This window comes from Myxocyprinus asiaticus, chromosome 13 (genome assembly GCF_019703515.2).
Source record: "Myxocyprinus asiaticus isolate MX2 ecotype Aquarium Trade chromosome 13, UBuf_Myxa_2, whole genome shotgun sequence".
NCBI classification, from domain to species: Eukaryota; Metazoa; Chordata; class Actinopteri; order Cypriniformes; family Catostomidae; genus Myxocyprinus; species Myxocyprinus asiaticus.
In genome coordinates this window covers 3,738,226-3,763,849 of record NC_059356.1, presented here as the reverse complement: position 1 = coordinate 3,763,849, position 25,624 = coordinate 3,738,226, and the positions used below count along the sequence as shown (strand labels likewise).

General features: G+C 39.0%; 1 protein-coding gene across 4 annotated transcripts in view; it reads left to right on the top strand.

The window, feature by feature from the left end:
* Window positions 1–25,624, top strand: part of LOC127450363 (cytohesin-1-like) — a 91,820-nt gene that overhangs the window by 40,217 nt on the left and 25,979 nt on the right. For all 4 annotated transcript variants that reach the window (XM_051714435.1, XM_051714432.1, XM_051714434.1 and 1 more), the window contains one exon: window positions 18,014–18,096. In XM_051714435.1, coding sequence (XP_051570395.1) covers window positions 18,014–18,096 — 83 coding nt within the window. The remainder of the gene's footprint in view (window positions 1–18,013; window positions 18,097–25,624) is intronic.

The following is a 25,624-nucleotide window of genomic DNA, read 5'->3' as shown; positions in this document are numbered from 1 at the left end:
CCACCTTGAACTTAAACGGCTGAAGAGCCAGGTACCAACAGGTGATCCGGGCATTGGTATCTTTCATGCGGTGGAGACAATGGAGTGGGGCGTGATCGGAACAGAGGGTGAAGGCCCGCCCCAACAGGTAGTACCGGAGAGAGACTGCCCACTTGATGGCAAGACACTCCTTTTCCACGGTGCTGTACTTAGTTTCCCTCAACGAGAGCTTACGGCTAATGTACAGCACTGGGCGCTCCCCCCCCTCCACCACCTGCGAGAGTATGGCCCCCAGCCCCCTGTCTGAAGCATCTGTCTGTAAAACAAAAGGGAGAGAGAAGTCAGGTGAATGTAAAAGCGGCCCCCCGCAAAGTGCAGCTTTAACTTGCGTGAACGCCCGCTGACACTGCTCCGTCCACTGGACTGGATCTGGAGCTCCCTTTTTAGTGAGATCAGTCAGCGGGCTGGTGACATCCGAATAATTAGGCACGAACCTTCTATAATAGCCAGCCAGCCCCAGGAACTGTCTCACCCCCTTTTTGGTCTTGGGTCTCGGGCAGGTCGCAATCGCCGCTGTCTTGTCAATTTGCCCGTGGCCCAAGTGGAACCCCAGATACCGTACCTCCACCCGTCCAATCGCGCACTTCTTTGGGTTCACTGTGAGTCCCGCTCGGCACAGCGATCTCAGAACCGCCCTCTCAGAACCGCCCTCAGATGTTGCATGTGCCGCTGCCAAACATTGCTATAAATGATGATGTCATCTAAATAGGCAGCGGCGTAGGCTGAATGCGGTCTGAGGATTCGGTCCATGAGACGCTGAAACGTAGCCGGGGCCCCAAACAAACCGAACGGAAGTGTCACAAATTGGTGTAATCCAAACGGTGTGGAGAAGGCGGTTTTCTCATGGGAAATTGGTGTCAAGGGGATCTGCCAATAACCCTTCGTCAAATCCAATGTCAAGTAAAATTGAGCAGTGCCCAACCGATTGAGCAACTCATCAACGCGAGGCATTGGATATGCATCAAATTTAGACACCGCGTTGACTTTCCTATAATCCACACAGAATCGTACAGACCCGTCGCTCTTAGGCACTAGAACAACTGGGCTGGACCAATCACTGTGGGATTCTTCTATTACCCCCATATCGAGCATTGCATCTAATTCCTCCCGAACAATTTTTTTCTTGTGTTGAGCTGGGCTTCCCCGGACAATAGTGGGATCAGTCGGGCTGCCCATTGGCCGAGCGGCCAACCCCAGATCTCGGCGGCCCGCTCAAACAAATCCAGGAAGGCCTCGGGGTCGTCCGTCACCCCCATTTTCTGTAATGCCGGCTGGGGTAACGGCGTGGGAGCGTCCGGGGTCGCGGCTGAGGACGCCTCCTGGCTGAGGAGGCTCCGGATTGCCTGCCGGTCCTCGACTTGAGCGTGCAGGAGCTCGACAAACCGGCGATCTTGGTCTTGTCGGAGCTCAAGCAATGTCTGCTGGTGGCTCTGATGTAGGCCAGCGAGGGCTTGGAGGATCTCCGCCAACTGGGAGGACTCTACGGGACGATTTCCATCCATTTTCAACCCAAACTTCAAGATCCTGGGTTTCGGCACCAGTGTAAAGAGGAGGCGAGAAGCAGCTTTCCTGGTTCAGGTAAGGATTTATTTTTCTCTTTGCAATATTCACTAAGTTGAACTTTAATCACACACCACTTCACCAAAATAAAACTCTCATCATAACAAAAACTCTTGCTTCTTGTTTGGCTCTGTGGTGCCCAGGCTCTCTCTCTCTCTTCTACTTGCGGTGTGGCTCTATTTATCTGCTCTCCCCGTGCTTACTGAAATTAGAGACAGGTGTTAGACATAATTTAGCTCATAGTTTAGCGCCCTTACCGCTTTCTCTCTCTCCGGAGAGATGCTTGACCACGCCCCCGCTGCCACAGTGACGTAATTCAAAAGTTAGCTATTATTTGTCATATTTGCATTGTTAAGACAACATGAATCATACAGCGATTGCATAGGATTTTTAAGTTCTTTCAGCTAATAGAATCACTTGAGTTTCAGGGGTTTGCGTTACTTGGAGTGGGTGTTCCTTGTTTTGCAGGATGCAGAAAGATAAACTTGTATACAGCTGGAATTTCGCTTACTGCCCCCTGCTGAAAACAGGTAGTACTTCAAGCTTGAATTGCTCCGATGGACATGAATAATTGTGTTAATTTTTTCAACGCTTTATTTTTTATATAATTAATCACACTGAATTAACATTAAATGACAACCATATTTTCTTCATCAAAGTGTAATAATTCTTTATTGATTCCAAGCACTAGTCTAGAACATATGAAGGACCTCAAAGTTAAGAGACATTGAGTAAAAAGCATAATTACATTTCATATAACACTATATGCTTATATTATAGAATGCTTAACAGATCAGCGGTCAATGTATATTCATATAGTTAGAAATGTCCAGAAACTGATTCACACATTTACGTTAATTTTCATATTTAATTACCTACAATTAAATTCCAGCATCTGGGCTGGGTGTTAAACAGTAAGTCTAGTTAGAGCTCTCTTTCCCATAGTAAGGGTGTGGACACTCTGACCTGCCCTCTGAGTAAGAAATTCAACAGGAAACAACGCCTTACATTTAACCAGCACAGCAAGCACTATTCCTCTCGCTGCCCTTTAAAACTTGCATAAGAATCATGGAAAACAGACAGCAGTTTGATAAGTCACAGCGTGTTAACTATCTGCAGTGTAAAATCGCATGACATTTGATTATTTTAATTCTCAGCTCAGCTCAGTTTCCTGTCTGTGCGCATTGTTGATTATCTGTTGTGACCGCTGTGGTCATGTGACTTCCTGTCATGTATGCATAAAGCATCCTGTGTGTGTGCTGTGTTTAACGGCTGAAGGATATGTGGGGTGATCACTTTATGCTTTGGTTCTCACTCTCAGTAGATGTTTTTACTTTGCACAAATGCAAAACAATATTTACACTAACTAAATGCCTCTGCATGGATCCAAAATATGTCATATTTATGTTTTTGAAGTATAGATTATAGCTTGTATTCACCAAACACACCTTTACACTTCTAAGGGCTCAAGAGTAAAAATGAATGGGTGTGATCCACTGGTCTTCAGTCATGGTGTGTAAATGTGTGGTATTTATTTATCCATTCATGTGATTTCTCCTATGCAAACAGCAGGATGTTTACTTTGCAGAGCTTCAGGATGTTTGCTCAGCACAGTGTTCACCCCCCTCACTGATCGCACATCAGATCTGCAGTAAAAATACTCCAGTGCCTCATTGTTTAGTTAGAATAATGATAAAAATAAAACACTCAAAAACGCTTTATAGAGTTTGTAGGCCTTTACTGTTCTGTGTTATTTTTAGCTCATTGCTGCTTCATTGACTCACTGACTTTCGCTCTCTCTCGTGTGATGTTGAAATAGTCTGCATGACACAGAAATGTGTCATCTCCCCAGAGATCTGTCCTCCGCTGAGGTAAGGACACACTGGGACGTCCCGCTTCCAGTAAGAGCTAATTAATGACCATCCCGGGCCATGATGAGCTGTTGCATCGATCGCTCTGCTGTTATTGTAGGGTTTTTTTAATTTTTTTTATCTGCATTGAGTTCACTTTAAAAATCTGGGATTTAAAATCTAATTTAAACCTGGATATTTTTAAATCTGGAAAAATGTAAGCAAAGAAATGTCAAATTATGTAATGGGATTAACATGGATCTAACATGGATAACATGGAGGTTTTATTCATTCTAGTTTAATGAGTACATGCTGTCATTAAAGCAAAAGGAGGACACACCAAATACGGGGTGATTGTCACGAAACCTGTCCAGACAGTGTCCTGGTCCTATTTTACTTCAAAATCAAAAGAAACATTTTGCATATCGAAAATGAAGCCGGGCCATTAAGATTCTTTGCACTGCGACATTATTTTCATGACAGTTACTAGAGCTGGGCGATATGGCTGCAAAAATTATATTTCTATATTTTTCAGCTTATTGATGATGGTTGATATATGTCTTGATATCTTAGAATTTTGTACTGAAATGTTATTAAAAGTGTTTTTTTAATAAGAAGAACCACCATTTCAACCAAACATCCATTGTAGCAAAGTATTTTCAAAATGTTTAATGCTTGAAATAAAATCTAAAATTAATGAATGCATGTTTTTGCCAAAATTAACAAAACGGTGAACAATATTTAGTCATTTTAATTTAAATGCACTAATACAACAATACAGTAATAAAAAAAGCCATTTTCAAGTCTCAGTTGCCTCCGCTTCTGAGACAGTCAATCCGTGCATTTTATCACGTGGCTCGTTGTGCATGACGTGCCCCATTGAGACCGAGAACCACTAATCGCAACCATGAGGAGGTTACCTCATGTGACTTTACCCTCCCTGGCAACCGGGCCAATGTGGTTGCTGAGGAGACCTGGCTGGAGTCACTCAGCACACCCTGGATTCGAACTCGCGACTCCAGTGGTGGTAGTCAGCATCAGTACTCGCTGAGCTTCTCAAAATAGGTATCAAGAACTTTTAAATTTCATTGGTATCGGTACCAGCTACTGAAATGTTGGTATTGTGACAACACTAGTTCAATTCATGTTAACTTTTACTCAAATTGTTATGCTGATAATATAATTTGTAAAAAACTCTGAAATGAAGCATTTTCACAAGTGGACTCAGACTTTTGAGCTCCCCTGTGTACTGTTGGCCTATATATTCTCAGCTCTGTCCACATCAGCTCTCTTGGTCTGGTGATTAGTATATGTGTGTTGTAATGATGACACTGACTCATTGGCCTGAGTGAAGACTGATGCCATCATCTCCCCTGCTCCCTCTCATCTTGACCACACATCTGCACATAATGGAGTTAACAGATTATGACCAATGTCTAACAGAAGGATCAGAGAGTGACCACTAGAGGGGGCTTTGTTGTTTGGAATGGTATGCTCTCTGAGAGTGGAGGAAGGAGAGAGAGATAGATGTGGGATGGAGAGAGAAGAGCGTCTCCAGATGGACGGCAGCAGAATGTGAAATGTCTCTTTGTGTCTCCTGAGCCGTGGTAGCAAGAGTATATCATACTGGACACTTTATTGCCACTTTTTACCTGGACAAGCTGACTGCTTTGAGTTTCTCTTCAGCTGTGGTCCTAATTGTGATAAAGAAGAGGAAGAGAGAGTTTTGATGAAAAAACGGAAGTGGACGGATATTTTAGGAAGACCAGGTACATTCCAGTAAAGATTGTAGAATCAGGTCAGTTTGCTTTAACTTATGGCTGCTGCATGCTGAGCTGAACTGAGATGCACAAAACATTGCATAGCCCATGACTTTTGTGGCATTTTACGTATACTACATTAGATTCTCTTCTGTGTAGAATGAAAGTGTCTGTAATATGTTCTCTCTCTTATGTATTGAGTGGTTTGATTGGAAACCGTCAAATTGCTTGGAGACTCTCGGCAGTGTTGAGCGTTCAAAAAACGTGTGAGGTTAGTGTCACATGGCTTCTGCCATCACACGGTCATTTGTTCCATTAATGCCGTGTCTTGCAGCCACTGGCTGACCATCAACTTCATTTCTTCCATCAGGAAGAGTTATTGCGTGTCTACGAGGAGTTGCATGGGCATTTAAAGCTGCAAGATTGAGTTTGAGCTGAAGAATGCAAGGAAGCATTATGGCAGTGTTTATTATTTCAGTTAGGTTTTGGAGGGTATTTTTGAAGCAGTCCTCAGTTGAGTCCTCAGTCTCAAGAAGAAAGGTATTGTCTCATTCATCCAGAGGATTGATGTTTTGAGGCCTCTGTGGAGTTCACTGATCTGTGATCTGCCCACCGTGCCTGTGTTCCTCTGCCAGTAGGTCCCACACATCCCATTAGAGTCCAGTGGTCCAATGCACACCTTAAACAATGACACGATACATCCAGTGAATGTGTTTCACAGTCTTGCAGTTTTACGGTCAGGGTGTCAGAGGTGAGATATATCTCAGTACCTATGCCTCCTCAATGATTAACAGCAAGTTTGTTAGTCTTTTGGGAAAAAGAGAAAAGGTATTGTATCTTAGAGGCTTTAGTGTCAGGCCTTACATAACACTTTACTGGCCTTCAAAATCTGAAAACATAAATTTCACTGCATCATCAGTGGGGATGGGAATTAGGGATGGGTAAAAATATAGTTTTTCCGATGCAGCATGATCCTTATGTGAACAATTTCGATATTGATTCTTAAAACCTAAAATTGATTCAAGTAAAGCACACGGATATGTGACTAAATGTTACGCTATCGGTTTTTCGACGCTGGCGTCTGCCACTTGATACGCTTTAAACGCATTTGCGCGGTGCTGTTGACGCCTGTTTGTCATGTGAGTGTGGCGCGAGATATCACAGAAGCTCGTGCAAGTGGTGCGCTCTGCTCCATTCTATCAGAGATGGGATAGTTTAGAGCTGATCACTTGATATCGTGGCGGCTTCCCTTGATGATCATAATTCTTACCTTGATATAGTGTAGACTTCAAAGACCCATTTGTATTTTGAAATTTTCTAGTGTAAAATCTATCGAGGAAGTCAAACCTCTCAAACAGCTGGACAGCCCCGACATTCTATTCAGCACTGATGAGGAAAAGAGACAACACTCTGCATACGCCAAAATAATTCACTTTCATTTATCATGATTATGTATTTTGGATTTTGATTAGGTATTTTGACAGAAATGTTATAGTTTTAAATAATTTATTATACATGTATTACATGTTATTAATAATGTATTACAGCTGTGGCAGTTGTATTTACATTGACCTAACCACAGTAATAATTACTTGGCTAAATCATTAGGAGCCTGATGAAACAAATATTATATCTGTTATTTAGAGGGATACAAACATTTTTACTAGCTATATACTCATGGGTACAGTCAGAATATAATAACTAGTCCTATAGAAATAAGGTGTTAATTAAATTTAGTTTGAACTCGCATAGTCACATAGTCCCTAATCTTCAAGAAAAAATTCAGTGTCGAATACAAAATGTTCCAGATGCTAAAATTATGCAAATAGTACGGAAACAATAAGCATAAAATAAGCAATATAATATCTAAAATGTATCATATGTTATATTAAGACGACATATTTATTATTGGAATACATGCAATTTGTGCATTTTTAAAAAGCTAAAAAATGTGACTAAAACAATGAAAAACTAATGATGAAATAAAATGTACATTATGAAATTATATATTTTACACAAAGTTAGAAGGTGCCCTGTATAATTAAGAGCATTAGCTGAGAGAGAATTTACTGAGTATCGGCTCGAAACCGAATCAAATTGAGAGCTTGTGAATCGGAATCGAATAGAATCGGGAAATCTGTATCAATACCCAACCCGAATGGGAATCATAAGGAATTTAACCATTACACGTCCTTAACGGTTCCATTAACGTTTCCTATTTTTGGTTAAAAAACATATTTAGAAATAAATGCAATATTATTACATTTACTGATGAGGTCAATTTAGATTTCAACAGAACGGATTTAAATAAAAAATGAATGTAATAAAAGTATTGTAAAAGGTTTGTTTACACAGAATTTTAATGACTTTTCAAAGACTTTTAAGAGGCATAAATTCAATCCAATAATGTGTATACATATCTATTAATTTAAAAATCGAAATGAACAAAAATTTGATCATATTTCATTATTTTTTTTTTCTTTTTTCTTTTCTTTTCTTTTTTTTTTAGTAAATTCCACTGATTTCAACAACTCCTAATGTGTACGCCTATCTTTAACTACACATTGTCATATGAACAACCAGTCTGTAACTGCACTGCATGATTTAAGTTTCTGGAGCACACTGGTCATGATGTAGATTCAAAAGAACCGATCTTGTAAGAATCATTCGTTTGGGAATCAGACTGCACCGGTTGCATTGTAGAGTCAAAACAACCATCATATTTTATTACGATGCTTGTCTGAATTGGTGGAAAAATGCACATTCATGAACTGTTAAAGGATGCTTTTCTGTTTATTTTCCTCGTGGACTGTCTGTGGATGATTTAATGTTTGCAGGTTTGAACAATAGATGGCGCTCTGAAGCAGAGAGACCTTTAGGAAGGGAGACAGGAGACAACAAGGTCCTGCTGTTGCTAAAGAAACTGTGAGTGGATGCTGCTGTGTTTGAGAGATAAGATTGTATGAGACAGAAAAGCAGCAAATAAAAGTGGATACAATGGAAAGGTTCGTACAGCAAGGAAGGAGTAAGAGAAACTGGTCAATAAGTCGGCCGAGTGTTCTCGTTCACTTGCGATACAAGGTCACATGATGGACCTAGTCACACATAGACAGGCTTTTGACTATCAATATAAAGTCAGCTTTGCAGCTTTTTCTGGCTAAGAACAGTTCACTTAGACAGGAACAGGCTGTTTGACCGACATGTAGCTAAAGCCACCAGTCACACTAAGTTTAGGTGTGCCAGTTGAGGCTGAAACTGTGACACACCACAAAGAGACAAATATAAATCCAGTCGTGTACTCCGCTGTCATCATATTTCAACCTCCACTCCTGAGACAAATGTTGAAGTTATCGTCCACATTTACAGTTGATGAATGAACAGAAGCACTTGCAGCCAGGTTTTTTATGTCTTTATTTTGACACTATTTGATTGGACTGCTAAAATTAAAGACATTATTAAAGACATTAAATATATAATTATTACACAATTATTTAGCATAATAGTTTGAAAAATGTTTTGATGCATATTGCGTACTGTTTACAGTAGTTAGTACTGTAGTAGTTAGTATACAGTGTATACTGCTTAGTATTTAGTAGTGAGCTAATATTCTTTTCCAAAAATGGTTCCCATGGTACCAGCAGGATCACATGGGAAGTCGGCATGTTGTTTCAGAGCGTTCCGGTACACTGTGATCAGCCACATTATGCCGGCTCACTGACAAGCGGCATCTACTATCAGACATTTTTGCATTGGCTCAAGCGTGTTTACCTTCCCCGGTAGCACATTACATCAGCAGTGTGGGAGACCTGAGTTTAAATTCTGTGTTGAAAGCAGGAAGTAATCGCTTTCACATAATCAGTGACGAGCCATTTTCCCCCCTAACATTACATATTTACAGCACTGGTGGTTAGGTTTAGGTTTGGGGTTTGTGTTGGGGGTTCAGTTTGTAAAATATGAATTCCTCTTCACTGTATTACAGCCTGTACAGCTGAAAACAACTTGCTTTACAACTGGCTTTTGGTGCCCCCCTGTGGAAATTACACCCAGAATACGGAGCTCACATGTGCTCATACACCCAACAACACTTTGGCCTCTGGGGGCAGTGTTTTACATTTCAGTAAACACCGATGGATTTCAGCTAAAAAATAAGTCAACCTACTGTTTCCATTTCTTGATTGTCGGAGGAGAGTTCTGCAGTGGATCTGGATGGTAAATAAGTGTGTGTCAAGCCTGCCAAGATGGAAATTTAAGGACTTGTTTATGTGCAGAGCCTCTCAGTAATTGTGGTGTTTCTTTGTTGAGCCACAGTGCCTCAGCCAGTTAGGATGGGCACCACCCTTTTAACCAATCAAAGTGACTAGAGCTGCTCACTAAGTGATCAGAACAGCACACACGCCACCTGACGGCATACATAAGGACATCAGAACTGGGTTATTAAAATCTCTGCTGTGAGGGGAACTCAGAGTAGAGACGTGAGTGCGCTCACCAAAATATGTCAGCAGAAAGCCCAGATCAAACCAAGTCAATGAGTAAGCAGAGTAGCATATTCTGAAACCAGCTGAGCTGTGTTTCTCTGATCCTGAACATGGAAGTGTGCAGGTTTTGCATCTTTTGAGTCTGAGTTTCTGCTGTCAATCAGAAACATGTAGGGTCCCTTTTGGGTTTGAAACTTTTCCACTGTTTTCATACCCATTTAGATCATAGGTGAGAATAGTTTGACTACAATTAAAGTGTTGGGAAAGCTGTGCTTCAGTCTACTCGTATTTAAATTAGTTAACTTAATCTACAGTCAACTTATTAAGAAAAAGTAGCTAGCAGCACTATAAGCTTCTGACAAATAGAAGATGTAACGCTTTCAAGTATACCTCGGTTTTAAAACGGACGGTTATCATACCGTTGAAATCTTCTCATTGACGGTATTGCATGAAGATAAAAACTTTTCTAAAAATCCGAATCAGTTTAATTAAGACAGAATCTGTGTTTTTTACAGCATCATATAAACTTGGCAAGATAAAATAAATTGCGCCTTCCTCATGTTACATTCAACCGTCACTCAGTTTTAAAGGTGACATGCAGGTGTCACGAGAACAGCACGTCACGAGCATATCAGAAGTGCAGCACAATAGCATCATACAGACATGTCCGAGCCTGAACCTTTATTTACACCGCCAAAACGATTGAAGTCCACTGTCTGGAATTACTTTGGGTATGTTAGAAAACCATGAGGCGCCATTAATGTTGATAGTTACCCAGTCTGTAAAGTTTGTTGCAAAAAAGGATCTGCTCAGGCGGGAAACACTTCAAACCTTAAGCACCATCTCCATGAGCACCATCCCACGGAATTTGCAGAGATGATCTAAGTGGAAATACAGTATACAGGATAATAAATTATAGCCTCTGTTTCATAAAAAAACCCAGATTCAATGTAGTTTTTTTTTTTTTTTTACTTTCTCGGATTAAGAGAGTGTCCTGATGAAGATCAAAAGTTAAAGGATTAAAATTGAAGAAATCCAATATAAAGTTCAAGAATTGGTTATAACTGAAATATTTCTCTGTGTTTATCAGACATATTTCATAATCAAATATTAAACTGCTAATAATATCGTCAATTCACCTCCATGAGACCGTAATACCGTGGTCATTTTGTGATGGTTATCATACCGTGAAAATGTCATACCATTACACCCCTAATTACAACATTACAAACTTTTGATTTGAAGCAAAAAAGTATTTAAAAATCAGACAAAAAGGCAATGGTACAAGACTATGTACTTAACATCCTTCATGAGGGAATGAACTACAATCCCATGAAGCATGTTAGTATAGAAACAATATATTTTAAGATTGCTGCAAAATATCCAGAAATATACTAATAAACGCTTCACCCCACACTTCCTGTAGCACTTGCTGTAGATGTGGCTGTCTTGTCGGGCACTTCTCACGCACCTTACAGTCTAGCTGATCCCACAAAAGCTCAATGGGTTTAAGATCCATAACACTCTTTTCCAATTATCTGTTGTCCAATGTCTGTGTTTCTTTGCCCACTCTAACCTTTTATTTTTGTTTTTCTGTTTCAAAAGTGGCTTTTTCTTTGCAATTCTTCCCATAAGGCCTGCACCCCTGAGTCTTCTCTTTACTGTTGTACATGAAACTGGTGTTGAGCGGGTAGAATTCAATGAAGCTGTCAGCTGAGGACATGTGAGACTTCTATTTCTCAAACTAATGACTCTGATGTACTTATCCTCTTGTTTAGTTGTACATCTGGTCTTCCACATCTCTTTCTCTCCTTGTTAGAGCCAGTTGTCCTTTGTCTTTGAAGACTGTAGTGTACACCTTTGTATGAAATCTTCAGTTTTTGGGCAATTTCAAGCATTGTATAGCCTTCATTTCTCAAAACAATGATTGACTGATGAGTTTCTAGAGAAAGCTGTTTCTTTTTTGCCATTTTTGACCTAATATTGACCTTAAGACATGCCAGTCTATTGCATACTGTGGCAACTCAAAAACAAACACAAACACAATGTTAAGCTTCATTTAATGAACCAAATAGCTTTCAGTTGTGTTTGATATAATGGCAAGTGATTTTCTAGTACCAAATTAGCAATTTAGCATGATTACTCAAGGATAAGGTGTTGGAGTGATGGCTGCTGGAAATGGTGCCTGTCTAGATTTTATCAAAAATGACTTTTGTCAAATAGTGATGGTGCTGTTTTTTAAATCAGTAATGTCCTGACTATACTTTGTGATCAGTTGAATGCCACTTTGTTGAATTAAAGTACCAATTTCCTTCCGAAACAGCAAAATCTGTTCATTATTCCAAACTGCCAAACTTTTAGCCGCCTGTGTGTGTGTGTGTGTATGTATGTATGTATGTATGTGTATATATATATATATATATATATATATATACAGTTGTGCTCAAAATTTTGCATACCCTTAGAGAATTGGTAATATATGTACCATTTTTAAAGAAAACATGAGTGAGCAGGCAAAACACATTTCTTTTATTTCTTATGGGATTCATATTCAACTGTAGGTTATAACAGAATGGCACAATCATAAAACAAAACATGGCAACAAAGAAAATAATGAATTGACTCCTGTTCAAAAGTCTGCATACCCTTAGTTCTTAATACTGTGTATTGCCCCCTTTAGCATCAATGACAGCGTGCAGTCTTTTGTAATAGTTGTCTATGAGGCCCCAAATTCTTGCAGGTGGTATAGCTGCCCATTCGTCTTGGCAAAATGCCTCCAGGTCATGCAAAGTCTTTGGTCGTCTTGCATGAACCGCATGTTTGAGATCTCCCCAGAGTGGCTCGATGATATTAAGGTCAGGAGACTGTGATGGCCACTCCAGAACCTTCACCTTTTTCTGCTGTAACCACTGGAGGGTCAACTTGGCCTTGTGCTTAGGGTCATTGTCATGTTGGAAAGTCCAAGAACGTCCCATGTGCAGCTTTCGTGCAGAAGAATGCAAATTGTCTGCCAGTATTTTCTGTTAACATGCTGCATTCATCTTGCCATCAATTTTCACAAGATTCCCTGTGCCTTTAGAGCTCATACACCCCCAAAACATCAGTGAGCCACCACCATGCTTCACAGTGGGGATGGTATTCTTTTCACTATAGGCCTTGTTGACCCCTCTCCAAAAATAGCGCTTATGGTTGTGACCATAAAGCTCTATTTTGGTCTCATCACTCCAAATTAAGTGTGCCAGAAGCTGTGAGGCGTGTCAAGGTGTTGTCGGGCATATTGTAACCGGGCTTTTTTGTGGCATTGGCGCAGTAAAGGCTTCTTTCTGGCAACTCGACCATGCAGCTCATTTTTGTTCAAGTATCGTCGTATTGTGCTCCTTGAAACAACCACACCGTCTTTTTCCAGAGCAGCCTGTATTTCACCTGAGGTTACCTGTGGGTTTTCCTTTATATCCCAAACAATTCTTCTAGCAGTTGTGGCTGAAATTTTTCTTGGTCTGCTTGACCTTGGCTTGGTATCAAGAGATCCCCGAATTGTCTCTGTCTCCGCGAGACACCACCTCTGCTTTTACCTGAAAGGTCTTTCGCTCTGTCCGTTCGGTGCACGGAGAACCCCGCGGGTTCGATGGCTGAATCTGGAATCTCAGCAGACATCCAAGTTTCCGTAAGGCTGATAATGCAGCAGTCCCTCGTCTCTCGTTGGAAAGAGATCCGCGCTCTCAGCTCGCAGAGCTTGTTGTCCAGAGACTGAACATTTGCCAGTAGAATACTGGGTAGCGGGGGTCGATTTGTGCGACGTCTTACTCTGATGAGAACGCCGGCTCTGTTTCCCCTTTTCCTTCTACGTTTCCGCGGCCGGGCTGCCCAGACAAAGGGCTCTGCTGCCATGTTTGAAAACAGCAGGTCGGCATTGAGGAATTTGAAGTCCGGTTTACGGTGTGCAATTGCAGAACCAATGTCCAAAAGTGTTTGTCTGTCATAGACAATAAGGCAGACAACATCCAAGACAAAAACATAAGAATTGTAAACAAAACAAACAAAAAACTGCAATGTTGTGTCAGAGCTCACAACGCAGCAGCCATACTCGGCGCCATCTTGAGTCCGGATCAATACCTGGTACGGCAATAGCTCCACCCACAACCGCTAAGCCCTGTAAAGGGTGGTGTGAACTGCCAGACACATCATCGGAGGTGAGCTTCCCTCCCTCCAGGACATATACCAGGCGGTGTGTGAAAAAAGCTCGGAGGATCATCAGAGACTCCAGCCACCCGAGCCATGAGCTGTTCTCACTGCTACCATCAGTCAGGCGGTATCGCAGCATCAGCACCCGCACCAGCTGACTTCATGACAGCTTCTTCCCCCAAGCAATCAGACTTTTGATCTCTTGATCTCTCACGATCAATATACATCAGCACTGCACTGTATTAATCTTATTATCTCACACTGGACTGTCATAAATTATATTCTCTCTTAACAACACACTGGCAACTGACTATCAACTGACAGCCTGAATGTCAATACAGTACAATACAACCTACAGTATATTTTATTGTATAATGTGTATTCTATATTGTGTGTATTGTATACTGTACATTGTATATTATTATTATTTGTATATTGTGTTGTTTGTAATTATGTGTATATTAGATATGTATATTGTGTTGAGTAAATCTTGCCTCAGTTTTTGTGTGGATATTGGCGATACCTTGTCATTTGGAGAAAACAATAGATTTGAGTATCAACCCAGTATCAGAGCACCAACACTATTTTTCCACAGGGAAAGTTGTAGTTGTGATTATCTCCATGTTTTAGCACTTTTTCTCTTTGAAAGTACATGAGTAAATGGACATTTTAATTGGTAGGAAATCTAGACTAAGTTCAGTTCAACGGTTTGATTTTCTGGTTCTGTACCTTTTTACGGAGCTCCTTAGAGGAGAGGGAGGGAATTTATTTTCTGAAATAGTTTTTCTTTCCCCCACAATAGTTTATGAGTTTTCTAATAGCCGATGCCAATATCCAGAGAGCAGGTTGGCCAATAGGCCAATACAATGCCAATATATCACACAATTTAATATAGTAAATAACATAAACATAAAATTGGTAAACAATTTATAAACACTTATTTACCACTATATTTACTCAATTTCACACTAAACTTTAACTTATAATAATAATATAAAATATAAAATAATATTGTATTTTAAATGGTAGATAGCAGTTACTTCTGATTTCTGTCTAGTCATCAAATTTTTGTAATTTGCAAATGAAGAAATTATTAATATATTAGGAAGAAGGAAATAACAGTACACACAGTAGTCCAGCAACCATAGATGGCATGTCCACGTTAGCAATCACATTTTCTAAAAAAATACTGAATCAAACCAATTGTACATACAGTGCATAGTGAATAAGACATTTACTTACAGCACACGTGAAGCGCTTTTACCTTGAAGTTGCACTCATGCGCTCCTGTGGATCCAGGGAGCAGCAACAATATCCTGACAGTTTAAACAGCCAGGATCACCTGCTTGGATTGTCACAGACTGACCGTCATGATTTGTGAATCTGAGGAACTTTTTATCCTGATCCTGAAGTTTTGATTCTGGCAGATAGAATACACGCTTTAGAGGAAGATATTAGATGAGCACTTGCTGGGAAGAAAACACTGGATTTTCTTGAGGTTCATAAATTACATCTGTTTAAACTAGATATTTGCAGATGGTATATAATAGAAGTTTTATTGATATTTGCCTTTTATCATTAGAAAAGAAAGTTAAAAGTTACAGGGAACTGTTGAGGAGAGACTGTTAGAATACGTGCTTCAGAGGAAGATTTATATTAGTTTGATTGATCTGTGGTCATGAAGTCATTTGAGAGACTGGTTTTTGCCTACCTGAAGGACATCATTGGACCCCTGCTGGACCCCCTTCAGTTTTCTTACCGAGCAAACAGGTCTGTGGATGATGCTGTCAATATTTGAGTGCATTATATCCTGCAACACCTCGACAGACCTGGTACTTATGCAAGGATCCTATTTGTGGACTTCAGTTCAGCCTTTAATACCATCATGCCTGATCTTCTCTCAACCAAACTGACCCAGCTGTCTGTGCCCACCCCAATCTGTCGATGGAACATCAGCTTTCTGACAGATAGGCTGAAGCTAGTGGGACTGGGGAAACTCACATCCGGGACCCTCACTATTAGCACTGGTGCTCCTCAGGGAAGCGTTCTCTCTCCACTGCTCTTCTCCCTGTACATGAATGACTGCACTGCAAAGGACCCTACTGTCAAGCTCCTGAAGTTTGCAGATGACACCACGGTCATTGGCCTCATCCGTGCCGAGTCTGCATACAGATGGGAGGTTGAACAGCTGGCTTCTGGTGTAGTCCTTGAGCTGAACACGCTCAAAACAGTGGAGATGATAGTGGTAGTGATAGTGATAGTGTTCACCATCCTGAACAGCACTGTGGCAGCAGTGGAGTCATTCAGGTTCCTGGGCTCTACCATCTCTCAGTACCTGAAGTGGGACACCCACATAGACTCCATTGTAAAGAAGGTTCAGCAGAGGTTGTACTTCCTTTGCCAGCTGAGGAAGTTCAACCTGCCACAGGAGCTGCTGACACAGTTCTACTCGGCCGTCACTGAGTCTGTCCTGTGTACATCTATAAATGTCTGGTTTGGTTCAGCCACCAAATCAGACAGAAGGAAACTACAATGGACAGTCAGGACTGCTGAGAGAATTATTGGTGCCCCCTGCGCACCCTCCAAGACCTGTACATCTCCAGAGTGAGGAAACGTGCAGGTAGAATCACTCTGGACCCCACACACCCTTCCCACTCCCTCTTTGAACTGGTGCCCTCTGGCCAGTGCTACAGAGCACTGAGTGCCAGGACATCCAGAAACGAGAACAGTTTGTACCCTCAGGCCATTTTCCTCATGAACAATTAAACTGCCTCAGGTCTCCCCCATAGTGCAATAATGTAAATACATATCTCATGTACATATGTAAATTCACATATTTAATTCAATAACTGTACATTCCCCTACCTTGCACATACATTACCACTTGCACATGTACATACGCCATTCTCTGTTATATGTCTTATTATTTGTATGTCTATTTATACTCCTCTTATATTCTGTCTCACTGTAACGTTCTGTATGTACTTGTTTCTCCTATCACCCAAAAAAAAAAAAAAAAAAATCCTTGTGTACGTGAGAACACTTGGCAATAAAGCTCATTCTGATTCTGATAATCAATAGTGACAGCCCTAGTGTAAAAGTACTGTATGCAGTGAATTACAAGAATAGAAATATGTCTATGACAGTGGCACGTTCCTTTTTATAAGCATAGAAAATGTGTTTCTTGTCAGGTTTTGGATATATGCTCCATTATATTATAGAGAATGTAAGTATTATTAATAATTTTCATCTACTGACACACAAATCATTGAACAGTTAAATTCATTTATTGAAACATGAAAAAATTTAACCAAAAATATTTCTAAATTCAAATTACACTTCAAACGGAATGAAAATATAATCAAAATAATGAAGTGGTCAAAAGACCACTTTATCCTTCCCAACGTCTTCCACTGGTCTCTTTTGCAGTGACTTAAAAATTACTCTACAACAACAGGTGGAAAAATACCCATATAAATTAGATCATAAATACAGTTGTAAATATAAACATTATAATAATAATTGAAAAATAAACCATTACCTATAGATAACACAAATCTTATACATTTTTGTTTCATGTAAGATTGCCACAACTCTGATTGTCAGGGACATGATTTGATGTTCCACTATATTTTCTGAGTTTGGACATGATGCAGGAACTGAGTTTAAACTTTGCACTTTAAACAGACATGCTTTTGAAACGTCTGAGCACAATGGCCTATTTCTCTGTAAAATAGCAAATTGCACTTTGTGCCACTTCATTACCATACAATACACTCACAGTTTGCAGGCAAACACTCCCACCCACGCTCAATTGTGCTTTGCACTGGCACAAAAGTTGTGCATAGAATTAGCGCCTCTCGAAAATCGGATAAGCCGTTGAGCACGATCGTTGCACGTAGCACTGCGCTCCGTGCGCTCACGAAAATAGAGCACGATGCCTGAATGCTTAAATGTGTGCGGCTGTAGTAAAGGTTACTTTAAAGGGACTTTTCAAAGAGGGTTTTACCGTGTAATTTCCATGCTTCACTCTGCTTCCAATATCGACCTAATGAGACAGATTATTTCAAATGTTGTAAAAGCTTATCTGGTTGTTTAGCTGACACTAGCTCACATAAATAATCTTTTATTTTCATGTTGTCTCTAGTGCCTGATGACCTCACACCCGAGGAGCAAAAAGAGCTGGAGAACATCCGACGACGAAAGCAAGAACTGCTGGACGATATTCAGGTAATAAAAAACTGTGGCAAAATTACTTTCTAGAACTGATATGAACAAATGTTCAATTTTGCCCTATGATCACCACAATGTGTAAATCATGGACAGATTCACAGAATCCACACTTTATAACAATTAGTAGTGTACATATTAGGGTAGAATATTAAGTTTTATGTCAGGAATAAATGTATAGGCTAAGGTGATGATAAATGTATTGGGCTAAATCCATGAGTGAATGATTTTAAAAGTGCTTTGTTGTTGGATGAAGCATGTCAACATTCAAAAGCCTTCAAAATAGGGCTGCAACTAATTATTTTGATAGTCGATTAATCTAACGATTATTAGAACAATTATTTGACTATTCTGTGATTATTGCAACAGAAGACTACCCTCTCTCACATTTCTGTTCACTTCAGTCCATCTTTAACTCACAAAAACAAACTCTCTCTTATTAATAAAGCTGCGTATTGCCAATTTTCTTCATGTTAAGAAATGCACAGTGACGCATATTATGATTCAATAAGTCACGAGTCATCATGTGATAATCTAGCTGCATTAAGCGTGCGCGCTCGAGGGATCAGCATCCCCGTGACAGCGTGCATCAGCCGTGTGCAGTTTCAATCTCTCCCCCTTAGATCAGGACACTGTGCGCTGACCGCACAGAGAAATGCCAGTTTTGGAGTTTGTAGTTATTTACATGATCTGCTTCCGTATTATTTGAACTTTAATAAAGCTGTAATGCATTAAATATAACTGCATTAAAGATGTAACGGGGTGTTTCCTTTTAAAGAGCTCCGGCTCCACAATGAGAGTGCTTCTGTATTTACTTATTTGGTATTTTTGCATTATAATTCCCTCATACTTTGCGATCTACATCACCTGAATCTGTTTGGAAAGTTTAGAGTGCATCTGGACTGTGAGCTGTGTAATTCTTCCTCTCCTCATTCAGGTGCGAACTGTAGTGCTGCTCTCGCGCATCATCATTAGAGTTTAATGTGATCTCATGTTATGTTAAATGAGATCAAATGACTATTCGACAATAAACATTTTTGTCGACAATTTTTTATTGTCTACATTGTAGATAACGTTGACTAATCGTTTCAGCCCTACTTCAAAAATGACAATGTATGTGTATATATATAAAACAGTATTCATTTTACCATTTCATCTAATCTCTCAGATCCTATTAAAATGATATGAACGAATATTTAACTTTGAATCCCAGAAAAAGAAACCTCGAAAATCTAAAATTAAGTGAGATATAATGTAGTGTCCTACTTTTGGCCAATAATTCATGTTGTATGAACAGAATTAGCCCAAAAAGGAAATGACTCAACTTTTAAAGGCTCTTGCGGTCTCAGATGGATTACTGTTTTTTTTGGTTTTGGTTTTTCTTACACATGTAAACATTTGCCATTTTCAAGTTGAGGAAAATGAAGTTTCAGAAGTATGTCCTTATGTGTGGTGTTGCTACTAGAATTAGCATGTTAGCTAACCTGAATCTATGTTCAATACAAGTGCCCAAAAATGACTTTTTATATACTTTAAGGAATCACACAATGATGGAAAAGCATTTAGTCACATTTGGAAAATGCTGTCTTCTCCACAAACGTTTCTGTAGATGCCAATTTTACCTTCATGACAAGTTTTGTCAGGCCCGCATTGCCTTCCACTATCCAGGGAAAGCTGCGACATACTAAAAATTGCCATTGAATAGTGCACAACCCCATAGAGGACAGGAAGAACTATTTATGAAACGGGACAGACCTATACAAACAGAAGAGGAACAAACAGTTTGCAGAATTTCACCATGATTGTGAGCTGTACAGCTGGTGTTGAAGTAGGATTAATGAGCACGAGAGGGGAAACTCTTCATCATGTGACCTCAGGGCCAGCCCGACTCCAGACATCAATAAACTCTTGGCAGAAGAGACATACTTGTGTCTTAATCCCATTAATCTCTCCAAAGACAGAAAAATAATCCAATTTTGGCATCTCTTGCCTTGACTCTGGGGTCTTTCTCCAGTTGTCCTCCTATTATGTCAGTTATAACAAAAAGAGCTTTCTAGAGCAAACGATTCCTCCAAATTAATTAGATTTAATTATCAGGACACATGCAGAGAGAATCTAGAATACAAAAGCATGATACTGTACAGCACCATGTTTTAACAGCAACAATAAATCCAAATCTCATCCTAGTTAACCCGAGATTGTGTCCTAACCAGTAGCAACCACAAGCTGCATGCAAAAACACATTTTGTTACTCACTTGGTCACTGTTTTCATTGTGTCATAGTGTGAAATCTCATGTCCACCAAATTGCCACTAAACATACAGTTGAAGTCATAAGTTTATCTACACTTAGGTTGAAGTCATTAAAACAAATGTTTTTTTTAACCGCTCCACAGATTTAATATTAGCAAACTATAGTTTTGGCAAGTCATTTAGGGCATCTACTTTGTGCATGACACAAGTAAATTTTTCAAAAAATTTTTTACTGACAGATTGTTTCACTTTTAATTGACTATATCACAATTCCATTGGGTCAGAAGTTTACATACACCAAGTTAACTGTGCCTTTAAGCAGCTTGGAAAATTCCAGAAAGTGATGAAATTGATGCCTTTAGACAATTAGCTTCTGATTGGAGGTGTTCCTGTGGTTGTATTTTAAGGCCTACCTTCAAACTCAGTGCCTCTTTGCTTGACATCATGGGAAAATCAAAAGAAATCATCTAAGACCTCAGAAAACAAATTGTGGACATCCTCAAGTCTGGTTCATCCTTGGGAGAAATTTCCAAATGCCTGAAGGTACCACGTTCATCTATACAAACAATAGTATGCAAGTATAAACACCATGGGACCATGCAGCCATCATACCACTCAGGAAAGAGACGCATTCTGTCTCCTAGAGATAAACATAGTTTGATGCGATAAGTGCAAATCAATCCCAGAATAACAGCAAAGGACCTTGTGAAGATGCTGGAGGAAACAGGTAGACAAGTATCTATATCCACAGTAAAACGATTCCTATATCGACATAACCTGAAAGGCTGCTCAGCAAAGAAGAAGCCACTGCTCCAAAACCACCATAAAAAATCCAGACTACAGTTTGCAAGTGCACATGGGGATAAGATCTTACTTTTTGGAGAAATGTCCTCTGGTCTAATGAAGCAAAAATTGAACTGTTTGGCCGTAATGTCCATCATTATGTTTGGAGGAAAAAGGGTGAGGCTTGAAAGCCGAAGAACACCATCCCAACCGTGAAGCATGGGGGTGGCAGCATCATTTTGTTGGGGTGCTTTGCTGCAGGAGGGACTGGTGCTCTTCACAAAATAGATGGCATCGTGAGGAAGCAAAATTATGTGGATATATTGAAGCAACATCTCAGCATACCTCCAAAGTTGTGGCAAAATGGCTTAAGGACAACAAAGTCAAGGTATTTGAGTGACCATCACAAAGCCCTGACCTCATTCCAATAGGAAATTTTTGGGCAGAACTGAAAAAGCGTATGCGAGCAAGGAGGCCTACAAACCTGACTCAGTTACAGCAGTTCTGTCTGGAGGAATGGGCCAAAATTCCAGCAACTTATTGTGAGAAGCTTGTGGAAGGCTACCCAAAACATTTGACCCAAGTTAAACAATTTAAAGGCATGTAAACTTCTGACCCACTGGGAATGTGATGAAAGAAATAAAAGCTGAAATCATTCTCTCTACTATTATTCTGACATTTCACATTCTTAAAATAAAGTAGTGATCCTGACTGACCTAAGACAGGGAATGTTTTCTACAATTAAATGTCAGGAATTGTGAAGAACTGAGTTTAAATGTATTTGGCTGAGGTGTATGTAAACTTCTGACTTGTAGCTGTATATTAGAGCAAGAAGGTATGTGAGACTGTTAAGCATGACATATAGCTTTTATTAAATAGATACGTGATATGTGATAAAAATATTTTGTAAAAATTTATTTAGGAATTATTTTGTTAAGCAAATTAATTAAGTGGCTTCCTTCCACTATAAGAGATCTTAATTATCAAACACATCTTGTATATGTGACATTAAGTAAGGGGTAATGTACAGTCAGTCTGTTGTTATCACACAATAAACCCCGACAGGGTGATCAAGACCCTCCCAATCAGTATTGAGTATTCCAGAGAGCCATGTAATAATCAGCCTTATTACATGGCTTGTTGGAATACTCAGTACTGATTGGTCGATGGTGCTGATTAGTGGATTTCAGCTGTTCAGCGATTTATTTTTTTCTCACATAATTACATAATTTTGACGCAAATCAATATTTTATGTCCATATATTTATTTATTTGGTTAGTAGCTGTGTAATAAGCTGGATAATGTACAGTCAGTTGGTGGTTATCGCAAAATAGTGATGCAAGAGTCCTCTGCTTTACGTCTGGGTCTTGATCACCCTGTCTGGGTTTATTGTGCAATAACAACCGGCTAACTGTATATTATCCCTTACATATCAACAAGATACATGCAGCACAGACAAGGAACTAATTACTGATTACTAGTTAGACAATGATTGAACTACTGGCGAACTAGTTAGAATGCTCAACTTGTGAAAAACACACTATACGTAACGCAATATCCTAAACTGTCTAAACTTGAGGAATTCACAACAGGATGTCAGGACAGTTTTATATTTGATACATCAATGTAAGTAATTGTCAGTTTAAATAATTGGAAGTATACATTCTACATTTTTTAAATGATTTGAATATTTGGTTATATAAGTTTGGTCTGTTACAGTTTGATGCACTTTTTTTTTGTCATTTCGCACATTATCGTCAACTAAAATGTTATTTTTATCGACATAAAATTATGCTTTGCCATTTCAGTAAAATGGACTAAAATCAATGACATGATGAAATATTGACTGCCTTTTAAAGGACATTTTCATCAAAGGACAAAATTATGACTAAAATAAAAAAAAATGAAAATGAACACTCATTGTATTTTAGTGCTTCTGGGACACTTTATTGACCAATCAACAACCAGAACCGGAACCATTTAAAAAAAAAAAAAAAAAATATGTATCAAATATGATCCAATTGGCAGATTTGGTTGCTTTGCTGCTGCATTTCACTTTAACTGAGGACCGAAAAATTCACTCTTAGAACATAGTGCTACAGTTTGCTCATTGTAAAACACCTCTGGTGAAACACTCTGGTTAAATTAGAGGAAAACCATTGGAGTGGTGTAGATTTGGAGAGCATTGTGTAATGGATTTCCCTCTGGCTGTAGGTAGATATCTTAGTTTACCAATATATACTCCCACTCTTTTTCCATCTGTATCCATTTATTGGGTCATTCCGTGTAAACTCAACCAGAGGTCCCCAGGCAATGTATATCATTAATACTAGAATGACATAAGAAAATCAGTACAAATACTGCAGCGTTTCAGCACATTTAGTGTTTGGACCCCTACTGATGCATTCCAGAACTTTGCAGATGTACATTCCTGAAATCCAAAAACTAGAGATAGGTCTTGTACTGAAGGGCCACATGTGTCGCTTATTCATCATATTAGTGTATTTCTGAACTCTCAAAAATGGATATTTTGAAATGTTTTTTTTTTCTGTTAATAAATAAAGGTACATTTCTATTTTCAACAATTACATTTTTTTTTTTTTTTTAAGAATTTACAGATGGAGCCTTGAGAGCCTCATATCTCTGACAATTAACCAAATAGGGCCTTAAAAATGAAGATGCCAAAAGGAAAGCTTGTTCAAAACCAGAATCTGTAAGGATATTAAGATATATTTTATACTTTTGTAGTTATAGGTGCTCCAACTTTGGAAAAACAGCAAAGTGCTTTTTCCAATTTTTGGACTCACACCTTTGGCATATAATGCAACAAGAGGTGCTGAAGTCAACTGATTTTGGTAATAGACCTCCCTATCTCTGTGTCAAAATAAAATAATGATGCTGCTGCCTTTACAAAGTATTTTATTTTTCCTGTAGTTTTGCTTCAAAATAAGCGTAGGCAAAAATTTTCATTTTGACCCCCCTTTACAAAATAATGGATTACTCAGTAGGGGTGGGTAAAATATAAACAAAGAAAAACCCACAGGCAACCTCAGGTGAAATACAGGCTGCTCTGGAAAAAGACAGTGTGGTTGTTTCAAGGAGCACAGTACTTGTTGACTCCTCTCCAAACATAGCGCTTATGGTTGTGACCATAAAGCTCTATTTTGGTCCGAACAATTCTTCTGGCAGTTGTGGCTGAAATCTTTCTTGGTCTACCTGATCTTGGCTTGGTATCAAGAGATCCCCGAATTTTCCACTTCTTAATAAGTGATTGAACAGTACTGACTGGCATTTTCAAGGCTTTGGATATCTTTTTATATCATTTTCCATCTTTATAAAGTTCCATTACCTTGTTACGCAGGTCTTTTGACAGTTCTTTTCTGCTCCCCATGGCTCAGTATCTAGCCTGCTCAGTGCATCCATGTGAGAGCTAACAAACTCATTGACTATTTATACACAGGCACTAATTGCAATTTAAAAAGCCACAGGTGTGGGAAATTAACCTTTAATTGCCATTTAAACTTGTGTGTGTCACCTTGTGTGTCTGTAACAAGGCCAAACATTCAAGGGTATGTAAACTTTTGATCAGGGCCATTTGGGTGATTTCTGTTATCATTATGATTTAAAAAGGAGCCAAACAACTATGTGATAATAAATGGCTTCATATGATCACTATCCTTAAATAAAAGACAGTTTTTTTTGCATGATCAGTCATATTTTCAAAATCAATGCCAAAATTTCACAATTTCTGCCAGGGTATGCAAACTTTTGAGCACAACTGTATATATGTTAATATATGTTTACATTTCACTCACCAGTAATTGTGTAGTTTAGTCGTGAAGTGTTCAGCAGCGAGATCCTTTCACAGTGTGTTGAGAGTAAAAGTTGTTCCATATAATGTGTCCAAAGATGAGATCTACACAATCTATCTGTCATTGAATAATGTCTCTTAATACCCTTTCTGTTCTTTACAGTCAGTTGTTGATCAAAAACAGTTAATTCTAATCATGCATCACACAGATGAGGTAAAGCCTTTCGAGTCCTCTCTAGTTAACATTCGCTTATTTAAAAGCGATGTTTACAGAAATGCCATTTTTTGTTATAGACAGTACCAGTTTAAGCATGTGTTCAACAAATCAATGTAAATACTTGTAAATAGTACAGTTTATGCAATTTAACAATAAATATGTAACAAAAATAATATGCAAAATATAATATCTTATTTATTGGTTAAATACATAATTTTTTTTCTTTTTTAAAAAGCCAAAATGTGACAAATGATGAAAAAGTAGTAAAATTTAATTAGTGAAATTAATATTTTTCTGATGTACCTAGTTAAAAGATCCCCTGTATAATTAACAGCATTAGCTGGGAGATAATTTCTTTTATATGTAAGCAAAAGGGACATTATATTGAATCGAATCGAATCAGAATCGAATTGAATCTGGAAATCTATATCAATACCCAGCACTATTACTCAGTAAATATTGATC